This window comes from Dermacentor albipictus, chromosome 1 (genome assembly GCF_038994185.2).
Source record: "Dermacentor albipictus isolate Rhodes 1998 colony chromosome 1, USDA_Dalb.pri_finalv2, whole genome shotgun sequence".
NCBI classification, from domain to species: domain Eukaryota; kingdom Metazoa; phylum Arthropoda; class Arachnida; order Ixodida; family Ixodidae; genus Dermacentor; species Dermacentor albipictus.
The window spans coordinates 465,048,637-465,063,309 of NC_091821.1; the positions used below are offsets into that span (position 1 = coordinate 465,048,637).

Consider the following 14,673-nt stretch of genomic DNA (forward strand, 5'->3'; position numbering starts at 1 on the left):
TTTAAATCCAATTTGGCAGGGCTCAGTACTGCTCTTGTGGTATCAAACTTAACCATACGTGCGTTTAATAATATTTCTGCTAATTTTACAAAATTTGATGTTAGAGAAATAGGCCAAATATTGTCTAGAACATACCCTTTGGTTTGGTCTTTCAGCAGAGGAATTACCTTCGAAATTCTTCACAGAGGAGGGATCCATGCATATTGTATTGAGTAAGTTACGGCATGTAACCAGCCGTTAGGAGAGACTTCAAGGAGAAGTTTATTAATCTTGGTAGTGAGTCCATCGGGTCCTGTGGCTGCAGCTGGTAAACAGGAAACAGCTTGGGACAATTCCGACATATAAAACTCTTCGAAATCTTCTAAAGTGCCCTTTCCGTGAGGAGAGAAGGGAAGTTGGATCCCTGGTTCTAAGTGCTGCTATGCAACCCCTTCTGGGAGCGTCAAATATACTACGAGTATAGAGCTAATAAAACAATAATATTAACAGTAAATTAATAAAATAATAAACATAAATAAGGAACCACATTGAGATGTAGTATAGTCGATTGCAAAATACGATTCATCAGATAGTTAGTATTGTTGCCTCAAATCGTAGCTCGTACCCACGAAGGGGATTCACCACAGTAGATAGATTGAAACGTACGCCCAACAACATATCAAAAGGGTTACCGGCGAACATTTCGAACGAATCATTTGGTAATTAACTGATAACACAGAGTCTGAGTGCCTATGCATCAACTAAATAAGTAAAAATAAAATTAAACTGAAAAGCTCAAGAAAAATAATAACAATAAAGTACAATATCCTATGATCGGTTCCCTAGCAGCGTAACCTTCCAGGTACTTCAATGAACTTGTGCAGAGCACTAATCATCGAACCAAGGCTTGTGTGTAATTGACAGGCACCGAAAGACAAAGTGTTTGGTGTTGTAAGTGCTAAACCTAGTTTACTGGTTGGAAATATGAGGAACATTTTGCAGAGGGAGGAGAAGCGGCGGCAAGCAAGGAATGGTCAATAGTTTCTGGCTCATTAGAAAAAAAAAGAAAGCAGAGGTTAGTTACGGATAAACAAGATCTATGAAGGTAAATTTTATCGGGGAACTCTAAAGTGGAACCTTGCTAACGTCATCACGCATTGGCGTGCAAGGCATTTGCTTGTGTTCCAGCGAAATGTTAGGTGTCGAAAAGCATCTGCGGAAACTATGGACGACTTATTACAAGTCAACAATAAAAGGCGTTTGAATCAACCTCCTGCTATAAAAGAGAAATCAGGAATACCATTTAAGACCGGACCATTTAGCGATGACGATGCGAACGAGCCAGCTGATTCACTTTAAAAAATTCCACTATATCCGGGGACTCAGACAAAGCTGACTTCAGACAAAGTGTCTTGGACAAGAGTCGAAAATATAATCAAGAGGTGAGACCAAAAATTAGAATTTAAATGTGTACACACCGAAAGCTCATCTGTAACCTCTATTAGTCAGGCCAAAAAATGTCTCGGGACTCGCTTCTGCGTAGCCCCGCTCTAGAAAAGCAAATCCTGGCTGTCCGGCGTGCCCGCGACCGGGCCGGTGGGCTAGACCTTCCGGTCCCGACGTGGGACTAGCCGGGTGCGCGACGAGTTCGCGTCCTCGCCGGACCAGCAATAAAAGTTTCCTCACTCACTCACTCACTGTCATTGTCTTTATTATTTCATCCATGGCCAAGCATACATTCTGTATCTTCAAGCCATTTACCCAAAGCCAGCCATTTCTTCTCGTTAAGACGTTTCATGGTAGTGAATGGTGCCAATCGGGCAAGGTGAAGCGGTGATCTGGCCAAAAAGAATTGCTGTTTTTGGCTTCTGCTAAAACTGTGCCTGCACGACGCATAGTTTTAAATACGCTTTGCCTGCACCCCACTACTGGGACATCGTACCGAGGAAGAAGAAGGATTCCTGTGCTGACGAAGGCATGGCCTTTTTCTTTCCTGGTAAGAATGCTTTGGCAACTTTTAGCATATGACTAGGTGCACTGCACTTTTTTATTTCTATTTATAACATACTGTAGACCACACATCGGTCATTGCAGGACCGATTTAGTTAGCATTGTCATTATTTTGTTAATGTTGCTCATCTCTATCCTCCCGTTCAACGTATAGAATTTTGATCACTAGGTCACTCGCGAAAGTAGCCGAAGTGACTAAGGCTTAGACTCACGGAAAGCGTTTCCGCTGTGTTTGTTTTAGAACTGAACAACAATAACAACAACCGAACGGCACATCTATACGGCATTTGCTGGTAGGCATTCAGGAAGAACCGTGTCAGCAGAAATAGAGCGCCTGAAAACCTGCATTCATATATTCAAGCGTAGCATGCTGACGCTGCAGATCACTAAATTCACACATCTATGTCACCACTCAAGTCACAGTGGTGATCACGGCAAGCACTCAACTTCGCCGTTGATGAGAAAATGAGAGGCTGTAATGCGCCATCCTTCCACCCCGTACCGCTCTACCAAATATGGGAGAATGTAGCTTGCCTAATTGCAGACTCTAAAATCTTACCACACCATCCCTAAGAAACTCATCAGGTTCTGCACATGAGTGGTCTGCATAAAATTTCCATATACTTAGTATATGGAAATTTTTACGTGAATACCTGTACATTCCTGCATGCGTGTGAAGATTTTCGTAAATGCTTTCACGAAAATGTTTTATTTAATGTCTGTAAGGAGGCACCAGAGCTCATAATGTCCACCAACAAAGAATGACGAACTGCTGCATGACATGTATAAGATAGATGTTCCTAAGTATGTCACAATTTCGCAGTCGCACCCGACTGGTCATAAGCATAAATACGCATTAATTGAATACACTTTCAACAATGACTCGTTTGGGCAATCGTTTTTTCCACTTACGATACGCGAATGGAATTGGTTAAATCCAGATGTCACGGACGCCGAAACAGTGTCCGCTTTCACTGCAAAGTTACAACATACATCTAACCCCTAGTACCATCGCCATTAATTGGAGCGCATACTCTCTCATTGGAACGCTAGTTCCGTTTTCTGAGATTCCTGCACTTATACAATTTATTTTCTTTTTGTAATATTTTCTGGTGATGGCCGATGAAATGTGTACCGGTTGTCTTGGTGAAAGGGATCGCTCATGCTATTGGACATAAATTTGCTCTTGTACTACCACTTGTTGCTTCTTTATTCCATTCCCATTTTTTTGACAGATTACAATCATGTGCCTGGCTGTGCTTCGCTATTTTACTTTTCAATATTATTTCGTGCTGTTTGCATATTGCGCATGATCGATACGGCGTTGATGCACTTTGCTTGGCAAACTGGTTGTAATCAGTCCTCGTGATTGCGCTTCATTTTGTGTGCGCAGCATGCATGTTTTCGAAATGTTAATTTGAATTTTTGGGTGACCTTTCCTTTAAATGCTGTGTATAGAAACTTGTTTTCTTTGCTTTTCTCTCGAATATTTTTTAACCATGACGTGCTTGATTCCGCACTGTTAAACTTTATTACAATATTGGTGTTCTTGCTTGAACTGCATAGAACCCATTTATTGCTTGCATGCTACCCTGGCGAATGGACTTCGGTATTTCCTTTCTTTTTTGTGCGCCTGTTTGTACAGAGCGCATGTTTTGAAAATGTCATTTCTTTTTTTTTCTGTTTTTTAAACATGATTGTCTTTGCAATGCCCACCTGCTATGCTCTCAACTGAGGGTGGTAGTATTGAAAATAAAACCCGTCGCATGATGATGCGCCCATGCGTCAACTATAGCTTTTCAGTGAAGTGAACCAAAAAGTTAGTGGTTAACCAGATACATAAGAGGACGACTTGTTGGGCAAGTTGGTCACAATTCATCTTGGATACTAGGCGCGAACACACACAGAAACATAGAAAGGAGACGGAAGCCGCTCTGTCCCGTCTCCTTTCTTATTTCTGTGTGTGCTCGCGCCTAGTAACCAAGATAACCAGACACACATTGGAGATTGTGCTAAAGTAAAAGCTTTAAATTGAAGAAGTGTAGCAGACATTGTGCCCAGCTTTGCTGACGCTTCTCTGTTCAACGGGTCACCACATTTTGCACCTTAAGATAGCCGTCTTTCAAACCACTGCGTTGTTCGCGTATGGAATGTATGTTCGTTAAAAGGCTTCTTTTTCAATAGTCTAAACTCAACTCTACAGAGATGCGTATTACTCAGTTAAAAACATATATAGGCAGTGACGAATGCAGCACAAAGAACAGTTCCATACACGCCTGCAAATCACTTTGCCACGACGATTAGCCATCTTCACAGGACTCGCCCGGTTGTGTTTGCGTTTTAACTTTTACCTACACCCACTCCCTACCGCCTTTGCGCTTCTACTCGTACGTGCTTCTGGAGCACGCGGATGGGCACGCGAGAAAAGCTGACGCTGTTATTTTAAGGCGGCTACCACCACGTAGTGCAAACGGGAGAGTGGCGAGTGGTGCCGAACATGGTCTGCTAAACGCCAGAATTCCAAGATCACTTCGCACCCGCTATGGGCGCAATTTTTTTCGCGCGAGAACAATCGTCTATACATTGCGAAAATTCTTCCTCGGACGCCGCCGCGCTGCCCCTACTTTTGCGTCAGGCATGTGGTGCGTGTCTCAGTGTGACGTGTTTCTACCAAGGATGTGTCCGGCGTGCAGTGATAGTGAAAGGAAATGCGTGCAAGACAAATGACGATATCATCCTTTGGGGGCAAAACAAGCCCCGAAGGGAGCAAACGCTTTGGAAAGTGCGTGCCAGCTGTGAAATACGTATCCTTAATTCTGTCAGAATGCTCATCCGTTCGCTACGTGTTCGTCGACTTCAGTTCCCGCTCCACCGATGCCCCAACCCTCGTACTTTCGCACGCTGTGCACTAAGAGCAAGCTCAAAGGGGCACTAATCGGAACAATTCTTAAAGCTGTTTTAGTGAAATAGTCTACTATAACACCAAGGAAGGCACTCTTAACAAAAGCACGTCTGAACAAGGCGGCAAATGGACGAAAACGGACGAAAGAGGGTTCCAGCCCTCATGAAATCATGGAATTTGACAGCGTCTGTTTGCGGCTAGACAGTTCTTTATTGGAAGGGATGGAATACATCGTATAACTCTAAATTGTAATTTACCGGTATTCTAAGTGCAAACGCGGTTCGTGTGTGGATCGACGCTGGCATGGCAGGGCTCGGTCGTACGGGTCACGAATTTGTAGGAGGCGGCGCGAAGACGTAGCCGCCGTAGCCACGGTTTATTTAGGCCGGCCAGCCACGGTGCCGCGAAATCTCGGGAGCGGCCGACACCGCGGCCGCTCAGGTCGAGCGCGCCAGCGTGTTCTGTTCTCGCGCTAGATGCGAGCGAGCCCATCTTCCTCGTGTCCTGATTTGCCAGGAGGCGGTAGCCGCGCCGCTACAAGTGCTTCGCTATAGCGTCCATTACGTGCGTAGCATCATCAAGTTACATGTTTGAGGCAACGCACACAAAAATATGTGAGGCAGAGCGCACTGAGCGCTTGTGCACGGAAAGCACCCAGCACCGTCAATGTTTATAGACCACATGCGATAACAGTGAGCGGGCATAACGGCGAAAGGAGATAAGGCATGGTTTCGCTTAGTGAGAACCGCCAAGTATTCTGGTTTTCGCAGATCTTTCATTGTGTGTGGGGCACCTCCTGATATACCAGATGTATATTTTAGGCCACGCTGAATGTATAAAAATACCTGCGGCAAATTGCATAATTCTAGTCCTTGAGCTGAATTACTCGCGATGAGGCCGACATTAGATGCACGAGGGATCGAAACACGTAATCGATCAAGTAACGAAATTTCCCTAACTCTGTTTTAAACTAATTAATTCGAGGGCACGTATTGTATTACACTATATAGCCAGTTAGCTAGCAAGGGGAATGAACTCGGAATTAATTCTGAAGCTGAGACAAGTTTAAAGATATTCATTAACGAAGTGTTCAATGAAATACTTTGGCGTTCCAGTTATCTTTGTGCTTCAATGACTGAAGCGGCGTTTTGCTGAAATGGTTAGTGGAACAACAGTACACCTTTACCGGAAGTTGGACGATGGCGCCATGCAAGTTGGAAGCTGGAAATCGGTGCCATTCTCAGAATTCGTTTCACCGGCTACAACTGGAACGTTGCTGTAAATGTGATGTGAAATATTTAAATAACTAAGCAGATCATTGAACGCTTTCATTAACGTATTTTTATTTATTGTGTGCTGTCTCCTCAAATTTCCTTCTATGACTGACTACCCGTGATCCTCTTCTCATCTTTGTAGACACTGAAGACGATGAAGATTTAGCTTCAACATACGAGATGGTACTTGAAGAGTGAGTAGTAGCATTATTCTTTCAGGCCGGTATTTTGTAGCGATGCCTTTTCCGATGCTACCCGCCGTGGTTGCTCAGTGGCTATGGTGTTGGGCTGCTGAGCACGAGCTCGCGGGATCGAATCCCGGCCACGGCGGCCGCATTTCGATGGGGGCGAAATGCGAAAACACCCGTTTGCTTAGATTTAGGTGCACGTTAAAGAAACCCAGGTGGTCTAAATTTCCGGAGTCCTCCACTACGGCGTGCCTCATAATCAGAAAGTGGTTTTGGCACGTAAAACCCCAAATATTATATTATATTATTTTCCGATGCTATGCTTTTTCAGGCTTTTCGCGCTTGGCCAGTGGTCAGAGCGACCGTCTGCACACATTATCAACGGGATCAGGCGGCCGTGTGTGGTGGATGATAAGAATAGCATAGAATAAGGCATAAGGCATCGCAACAAAATAGCGGCCCAGACTTGAACTTCCATCTAAAAGCTGCTTACCGCAAAACGCGAATGCACACAGCATTATAAATAATACTCAGTACCCAGGAGAGCCCGTGGAAAAAACATGTTGCAATGTCATCTGCGAAGTGGCAAATGTTTTAAAGCGAATCAAGGCGTTTTCACATGAAAATTATAGAACGAATTAATGGGCAGTGCATTACAGAACAGCAAGGTAATTAGACTCTACACTTTATTGGGAAAACCAGGAATGATCCGGCAATGTAACCGAGCTATCACACTCATCATGGGACGCCTTCCAGACATTTTAAAGAAGCAGTCATTGCATTCAAATCAGGCAAACATCGGTGCATGCAGTGTTCCGGATATTCCGGGAGTTATGCCCAACAAAATTACTTGTGCGAAGGGATTTGTTGGCTGTGGACTGGAAGCGGCTATTATGGCGGTCAAGCAGCAGCAAGAGTCTCAGCACGAGCGGTGAACCTCGTGCCTAGTACTGGCGGTGATGATTGACCAGCGTTCGTCGTCTTCACTACACGTGTTTCATTACTTACTCACTTTAGTTGTCACAGCTGCGTGCCAGCGAAGATGCTGTATTTTGTTTTATTCAAGTTATATGCACACTCCATGCGAATTGCCACCGTTTTCATCACCGTTGGTGTCACCATGGCGTTCCGTTTCAAGTCCAACTGCAATAACATCGCGGCCTTGCGCCGTATGCTGTATGTAGGTGCGATTTAAAGTTTGCGATGCAGAGCCGACAAGGATGATGGCTGGCTTGATGAGGCGCTGCTTTCCCGCGCTCCCAAGGGAGGTAGGTGGAGAGATGTACTCGTGCTAGGGGGAAGGGGGGGGGGCAGGTTAGTGCTTATCTGCTCTTCTACTGCAACTGCGGCGGCTGAGCGTGGCCGCACGCGTCCCATCTAGGAAGCAATGCGCGCTGGGTTCGAAGGCTAACTTACCCGAGATAGCTGATGGCTTCATGTGCGCTATGTTCACGCCCACCTAGATCGCGTGGAAGCGAAAGGCAGCACGAAAGGGAATTCGCTCACCGCTGCTCCTGTTCTTCATCATGCCGGCGTTCTGATGGCGAGTGTTCGTGGTCTTCGAGTGAGGTGTGTTCGCGTTTGCCTGTGCACGAGTGACAACATGACTGTCAATGAACAGTCATGTTGGGCAGTGATCCAGCGAATGTTTACAGTATTTTACGCAGCTGATAGAAGGACTAACCTTACTTCGTACAACTGTCTAATATTTGCTGTTGCAATCAATGCTTCGTCTGTCGCACAAAGCTGACACAGTCAAGGGCAAGTTAAGGGAACACTTCCAGGAACTCGAGGCCTGCGTGTGAAATGACAGGACATCTTCCAGGAAAGCGAGCTGTATATGCATTCAAAGCAGAGGTCCAACACTAGATGGCACACAGATTTCTCCCCAAGGCTGATCAGTTCTGTGGCAAAGCGCCGTACCGCAGAAGTGCAAACAATGTCTGTGTCAAGGCGTGGTTCTCAGCGTGAGCGTCAACCTTCCCAGACGCGAAGCGTGCTGCTTTATTGAGGGAAGATTGGCTGACCAGTGTGCACTTGGGGCAAATGCTGCGAAGGACTTGCACGAAGATGGGAACGAGTGGTGAGCGCTGCACGTAACTGTGACTGTCCGCCGCGTGATGTTTTATAGAGCTCGAGAAATGCAGCTTAGTCCACGTTTTTGTTACGGCAAAACTCGAAATTCAGCCAACGTGGCCTCACTTTTACCTTCAAGTATGGCACCATCCTGTACGTGACGGGTTAAATGTTGGAGTGGCTGCTGTACAGCCCGCACAGAACGGGATACTGGCTCTGACTGCGATCAATGTGAGCGCGACACGGACCGAGCTAAATATGCAAGAAAAAAAACAACAACGTCACCTTAGTAAAAAGCCCTGAATAGTATTCCCACAGCAATCCGGGTGCACTACTACCTGAGTGTAGTCAGAATAGTTATTGTATTTATTTTAACTGACTACAAACAGACTAAAATTAAAATCACGGTCGTGATATTTACAGTTTATTTTAGAATTCAACCTCTATGCTGTGAAACCATATGTGAAGACTGTACAATGCACAGGAATGACATTGTTTCGCGAAAGTACGCCCGAACTGTAGGAGATACAGTAGAGATCGAATATTGATTCAAGAATTCAAGCATTCGGAGATCGTTTACGTGCGATGACACTGTGTTAGACGGCCATGTTTATATTCTGCTATAATGAAAACTCGTTCCACTGGAACTTCGATGCACAGAACAATCGTTTTTTTTTACACCTCGCAAGGAGCAAAGGTCCCTCCGAGGAAGTGCTTGGAGACGAAGCGAACGATGACTGGGGGGAGGACAGCATGTGGGCGGCCATCCTCGCGTGCCTCGCGTGCATGGTGCCTCTCATCTACTTCCTCTTCTACATACTCTTTTTCGGTGAGTTGGCAGAAGAGAAATGCCCGGCAATTGGGAGGCGTAACAAAAGAACACTTCAAAAATGAGGGGCCTAATCCCCAAAGCTGATTCTGCGTAAGTGCACTTTGCCTTTGGCCGGCCGCCTTCGATAACTGTGTGTCCAGCATCAGGAGTGGCTGAAATTTTTGTTTTTACGAGCAATTCTAGCGTAACGGCTCTTCGTGAATATGGATCGACCGAGGCTTGGATCCACGTAACAAGCTCTTTTGCTAAAAATACTCGTTAGAGAAGGGGCAGGCCAATCGTGATGTTGGACATAAAGTTATAGAAGGTGTCCAAGCAGTTACAAACAGCACGTGCGAAAAAAAGAAAGCTTCGCTAGTTATGCGTCACATATTTTTTTCAGAGGAAGTCCAGCAAGTTTCAGAGCATCCTAAACTATTTTGGCACAGCAAAGTAAAAAAAAAATATATCACAGACTAAGGTATGCGAAGCCATAGATTGCGGAAATATGCTGGCTTTGTCTAATAATGACATCCATGTTTCCTTCGCAGTGATATGTCATTTTGCCATTTTACGGAAGACTGGTGAGCGTCTTGTGGACGCTTGCGGCCACTTTACTTTTTGTGGCAGCTGGTGCACTCGTAGTCTGCTTCACTACGTGGCCAATTTTTGGATCAGGATTAGGCCTTCTAAACACGAACGCCTGTACAAATTGAAGGGGTGAGAACGGGCAAGCCGTATGTTCCATTTTGCTACACGCTTGCAGGAGAACAATTTGGGATGTCGGCAGCGTCAGCTTAACGTCGCGGACGGGGCAATGAAGGAATTATGTTCCAATGCTATTGCTGTTCACGTTTGTCAGTGGTCCAAGCGGCGTTCTACCTACGTTATCACCACTATCGGCTGAGCGCGAGTGGCGGATGTTAAAAAAGAAATAAAATTGAGCGAATGGAATCGTTTCATTAGGCCCAACCGAGGCGCACTAAATCAGCATAGGCTTCGAAATTTTCTCTGCGATTTTGCCGATGCAAATTTTCCACCGCGAGAGCCCCCAAACGCAAGAAATAACAAGAAAGGTTACAAGTCAGAGGGAGCCAGAAACTCTACGGACCTTTTTTGGACGTATTGAAACCAAAATCTCGCCAAACTCGATGAGGTGCGCACAAGATAGGTCTATTCTAGTGTTACGCCTTCACATGAAACCACTAGTGGTGTAACTTTTCGGAACTATTCAGGCCCATTTTTTGCCACCAATATGAAAATTGTTTTATGACGAACTGGTGATGACGATAAGAAACGGGAGCACATGTAAGTAATAAAGAATGCTGCACGGATTCGCGTATATCTCATGCGACGCGGTCTTTCTCATTCGGTGTCATTGATGAGTTCTTCGTGATGGCCCGAGCTTCTATGAAGAGACGAGGTAGGTTGTCCCACATGGCTTTCAGAGCTAGCTTGTTCTGAACTTGGCTTAATGAAAACGTTGCCAAGATTATGCTTCCCGTCATTGTTTATCCGCAGTAGGTCGAACATCATGTCCCACGTCCATTGAAATTGAGCTTTTTACTTCGATAAGCGAACATACGCTACGCCGCCTAACACCAAAAATATTACACGAACTGCGCAAAAGTTGATGGTTGGCTGACGTAATTATTCTTACATAAGGCACTCTATATCTTAGTTGAAATCAAGAAAAAGAAATGTGCATGGGCAGGACACGTAATGAGGAGGGAAGATAACCGATGGTCATTAAGAGTTACGGAATGGATTCCAAGGGAAGGGAAGCGTAGCAGAGGGCGGCAGAAAGTTAAGTGGGCGGATGAGATCAAGAAGTTTGCAGGGACAACATGGCCACAATTAGTACATGACCAGGGTAGTTGGAGAAGTATTGGAGAGGCCTTTGCCCTGCAGTAGGTGTAACCAGGCTGATGACGATGATGATGATGATAATGATGAAGGCACTCTAATTTACCGTTATTGTCGCATAATTTTACATCGACCTTCCTCATGATATATTTCTTCACATTGTTTTCTTTCTTGGCTCTTTTTGTGGCCAAACAAAAGATCCAACAAGCGCAGATTTTTTAATGAAAATTTTGCTTTTGCGTTAGCGTTACTTGTCTCTGCTGGTTAGCACTAGCTCGAATGAATGCGAAATTCTGCCTGCGCTGTCAGATATTCCGGTTTGGCTCATTGCCGTTAGAGTCGTTATAAGGGCGGACGAAGAGACAATCCTACGGCTGGAGTCATGCTGCACAATCGTATCTAGCGTTCGCGCCAGAACTCTGCGGTATTGGCGTGCATGCTCCCATTGACCGACTCTACAACCAACTCCTCTACAGCGAAAAGCCCTGTATAACAAAAGATTGGGTATGTCCCGGTCATCTTCCTAGCTTTTATGTGTATTATGAACGCCTCTACAAAAAAAGACCACCGCAACAAATCTGCCTGTACAACGAAGAAATTTAGGCATACCCGGCAGCTGATTTGTTGCATTGAAACTAATGCCAAGTAGTGGTGACACCACTGCCTTCCACATACCTCACCAAGGAGCGCACTGTGCGACCATTGACGGTAGTGCTAGCGACGCACTTTAAGAGCGCGCCAACGTCAGGAGTAGTTGTACTCCAGTGCAGCAGACATTGCACGCTGCTTCTTGCAGCTCATCAGCACTTTGTACGGCTGGCGAATACATCGCAGTCGTCAACTCGATAATGTAATCGTAAATGACGGCCGAGGACGTCTTTAAGACTTGTAGGGCAGAAAGAACACGGATCTAAATGAAGGTAACAGCCATGTAAATCTTTTACACGAACCAAGAATTTTGGCGACAAGGGAGGCGATAGTTGCATTTGATGATCTGCAGCGTCACTTTTCGTAGCTGCTGCGTTTCTCTGCGGAGTATTCTAAGAATTAGGGTGCGATGACCTTGGCTACAGTCGCACATTCCTTCAGACAAAGCAAACGATATCATATTGTTTCACTGAGTCTCTCTTCAGTTCACGCTAAATCAAAGTTTCCTTTGTTGAAAGTACTTAGCCTACTCAATTGTGAGTGCACTGTGCGCGACCTTTACAACGAAGTCACCTGTATAACGAAGGATTTTCGAGGTCCCGAGCAAGCCTTTACAAAGACGTTGGACTGTGCTGCATAAGGGAATAAGACACGTTTATTTGTCAAAAATATTTTCTGAAGCTTTCGTGCTTCAGGCGGAATTACATAACGTGCGGCATTTCCACTCAGTGGCCACGCTTGTATCCTGGTAAACGAGTCAAGCTTTAGGAAATGCTGCGCGGTTAGATTAATGAAAGCGAGCCGTATCACCCTTCGGATTTCAGCTTTATCAACATTCACGATATGGGTGGAGCTCATTTGACTAATTATTTAAAGTATATGCCAATTTCCCCTCTTTAACTCGATGCTGCTTTTCACTGTATAATGAGTTGCCTCATTGGCTGACGTGTATTGTGATGTGACTGATCTCGAAAAATTAGACTACCTACACTGCCGAATGGGGAAGTGCGTTACCTATGAAACCAAGGGTGCTATAACGTAAAACTATTCCAAACATTTTTATTCCAATTTTGAAATCAGCCCTCCGCGATTGCTGAAAAACTTTTTTGGTCCAACGCACTTAAGCGGTCTGTCATGCGACGTCACGAAAGCCGCGATAGCTCCCGATCTGATATTACGTGTACACACTGATTGTGCATGATTTGACCGAAAAAATGAAAAAAAATATTTATTTCTGATTTGATGCCTTGTCGGCATACTCCCTCGGCTATTGGTCAAACGTTTTCGGGCTGCACCCACTTCACCTGCCTCTCACGCGTTGTCACAAAAAAGCAAACACTCACTGCGTCTAAGTGACGTGTACGCGTTAAAGCTGCATTAATATGCCGAACAAAGGTGAAGTTTCTTCCGAATAGCCGCAGGCTGCCTCGTTCCGAAAGCGATATAAGATAGCTGCCACCGATCCCTCTTGCACTGGCTACTAGCACCTGCTGGAGAGCATGAGTTTATTTGCGCACAATAAAACATTTTGCGTGGCAGTGCACCGTTTTCGAGAACTTTTGCCATGTTTACGACCTCGCTCTGCCAACGTTTCTTTGCTGAGGCCCCTTTTAGCGTCATTCTTAAGCTTCAGTTGCATGCCGCCGTGATCTTAGGCCAGCCACCGCAAGCTAAGTAAGGGAAAGCGGTCCAATCGCAGAGGCCGGCACCACCCTGTTCATCCAGTTATAGATTTTCAGGGCAGTGACTCGGCCCCATTGAATTCCTCTCCACTTGAGCGTGCTCCTTATCTCTTGTTAGCCAGTTAGATAAGAGAAGCTGCTCAGTGTAGGCAATGTTATTCGTTTTTCAAGCAAACAAATGTGACCCCCTATGAACGAGGAGAGCGTTTGATTGGTCTTTTCAGACAACCCTGCGGGTGAGCGCCCAATGCTTGTGTCGTATGTTACGCAGATTTGAAGTCAGAAGATTTGAATAAAAACGTATTGGAATATTTTTACGTTATAGCGCCGCAAATTACAGTAGTGGGTTAACACACTCGACATATTCTAAGTAATAGCAGAGGCTAGTGCGCACTACGTGCGGTGGTATACAAATGAGGCTTATTCCGTGATCGTTGGCTTCTGATTCGATAATGCCGTGGATTGACACGAGTCGCTAATGGTCTTATGCTCGACGACGAACAACTCTGAAGCAGCGTAGCATTAAAATAGGTTCGAATAAATTCAATTTCGGTCACATTATTTTACCACAAGAATGTTGAAAACAATAGAAAAGGAGCTTTTATTTATTTATTTATTTATTTACTTACATACCTACAGCGCCCAATGTTGGGCATTAGAGTAGGGGGAAGGAGTATACAAATGATGGAAATACAGATGATTGATGTTACAAAAGGATAGATCTAATACACAATACAACAAAATATTGATATTGAAAACACAGTACTTAACACAACATTACACTAGAGGTTATTATGAAATACAATATAAATACACTTTATTACATAATACGACGCAATGATAATAATAATAATAATTATAATTAGAATAATGTAATGAAAAAAAAAGAACAGCGAGTAAGGCAAAAAGCCGCGGACAGGAAAGGTTAATCTCCTATTCTGTCCGAAGCGAAACACATTTTAGAACTAAAGATATAAATGTTTCGACAACAAAGTTACGAACACAGATGGCGTTGCTGTAACAATTTCGAGCGGCAGTTTATTCCAATCATGTACAGTTTTTGGAAAGAAGGAATGCTTATACAGGTTGATACGGCATTTGTACTCTTGCACCTTTAGCGAATGATCTGTTCTAGGCGATATGTAGCGATATGAGCGATATGAGCTTTCTTATATATATATATAGGTTTCACGTGATACGCGGCACTGTGGCAACCAAGCTGGGCTATACCGTTCAC

General features: G+C 44.7%; 1 protein-coding gene across 1 annotated transcript in view; it reads left to right on the top strand.

Annotated features, from left to right (window-relative positions):
* The first annotated feature begins 1,930 nt into the window (after nucleotides 1-1,930).
* LOC135905632 (uncharacterized) overlaps nucleotides 1,931-14,673 on the top strand; it is an 86,076-nt gene continuing 73,333 nt past the window's right edge. Inside the window, exons 1-3 of the mRNA XM_065436591.1 lie at nucleotides 1,931-1,975; nucleotides 6,308-6,359; nucleotides 9,119-9,258. Of these exons, the coding sequence (XP_065292663.1) occupies nucleotides 1,957-1,975; nucleotides 6,308-6,359; nucleotides 9,119-9,258 (211 nt within the window). The 5' untranslated portion in view covers nucleotides 1,931-1,956. The remainder of the gene's footprint in view (nucleotides 1,976-6,307; nucleotides 6,360-9,118; nucleotides 9,259-14,673) is intronic.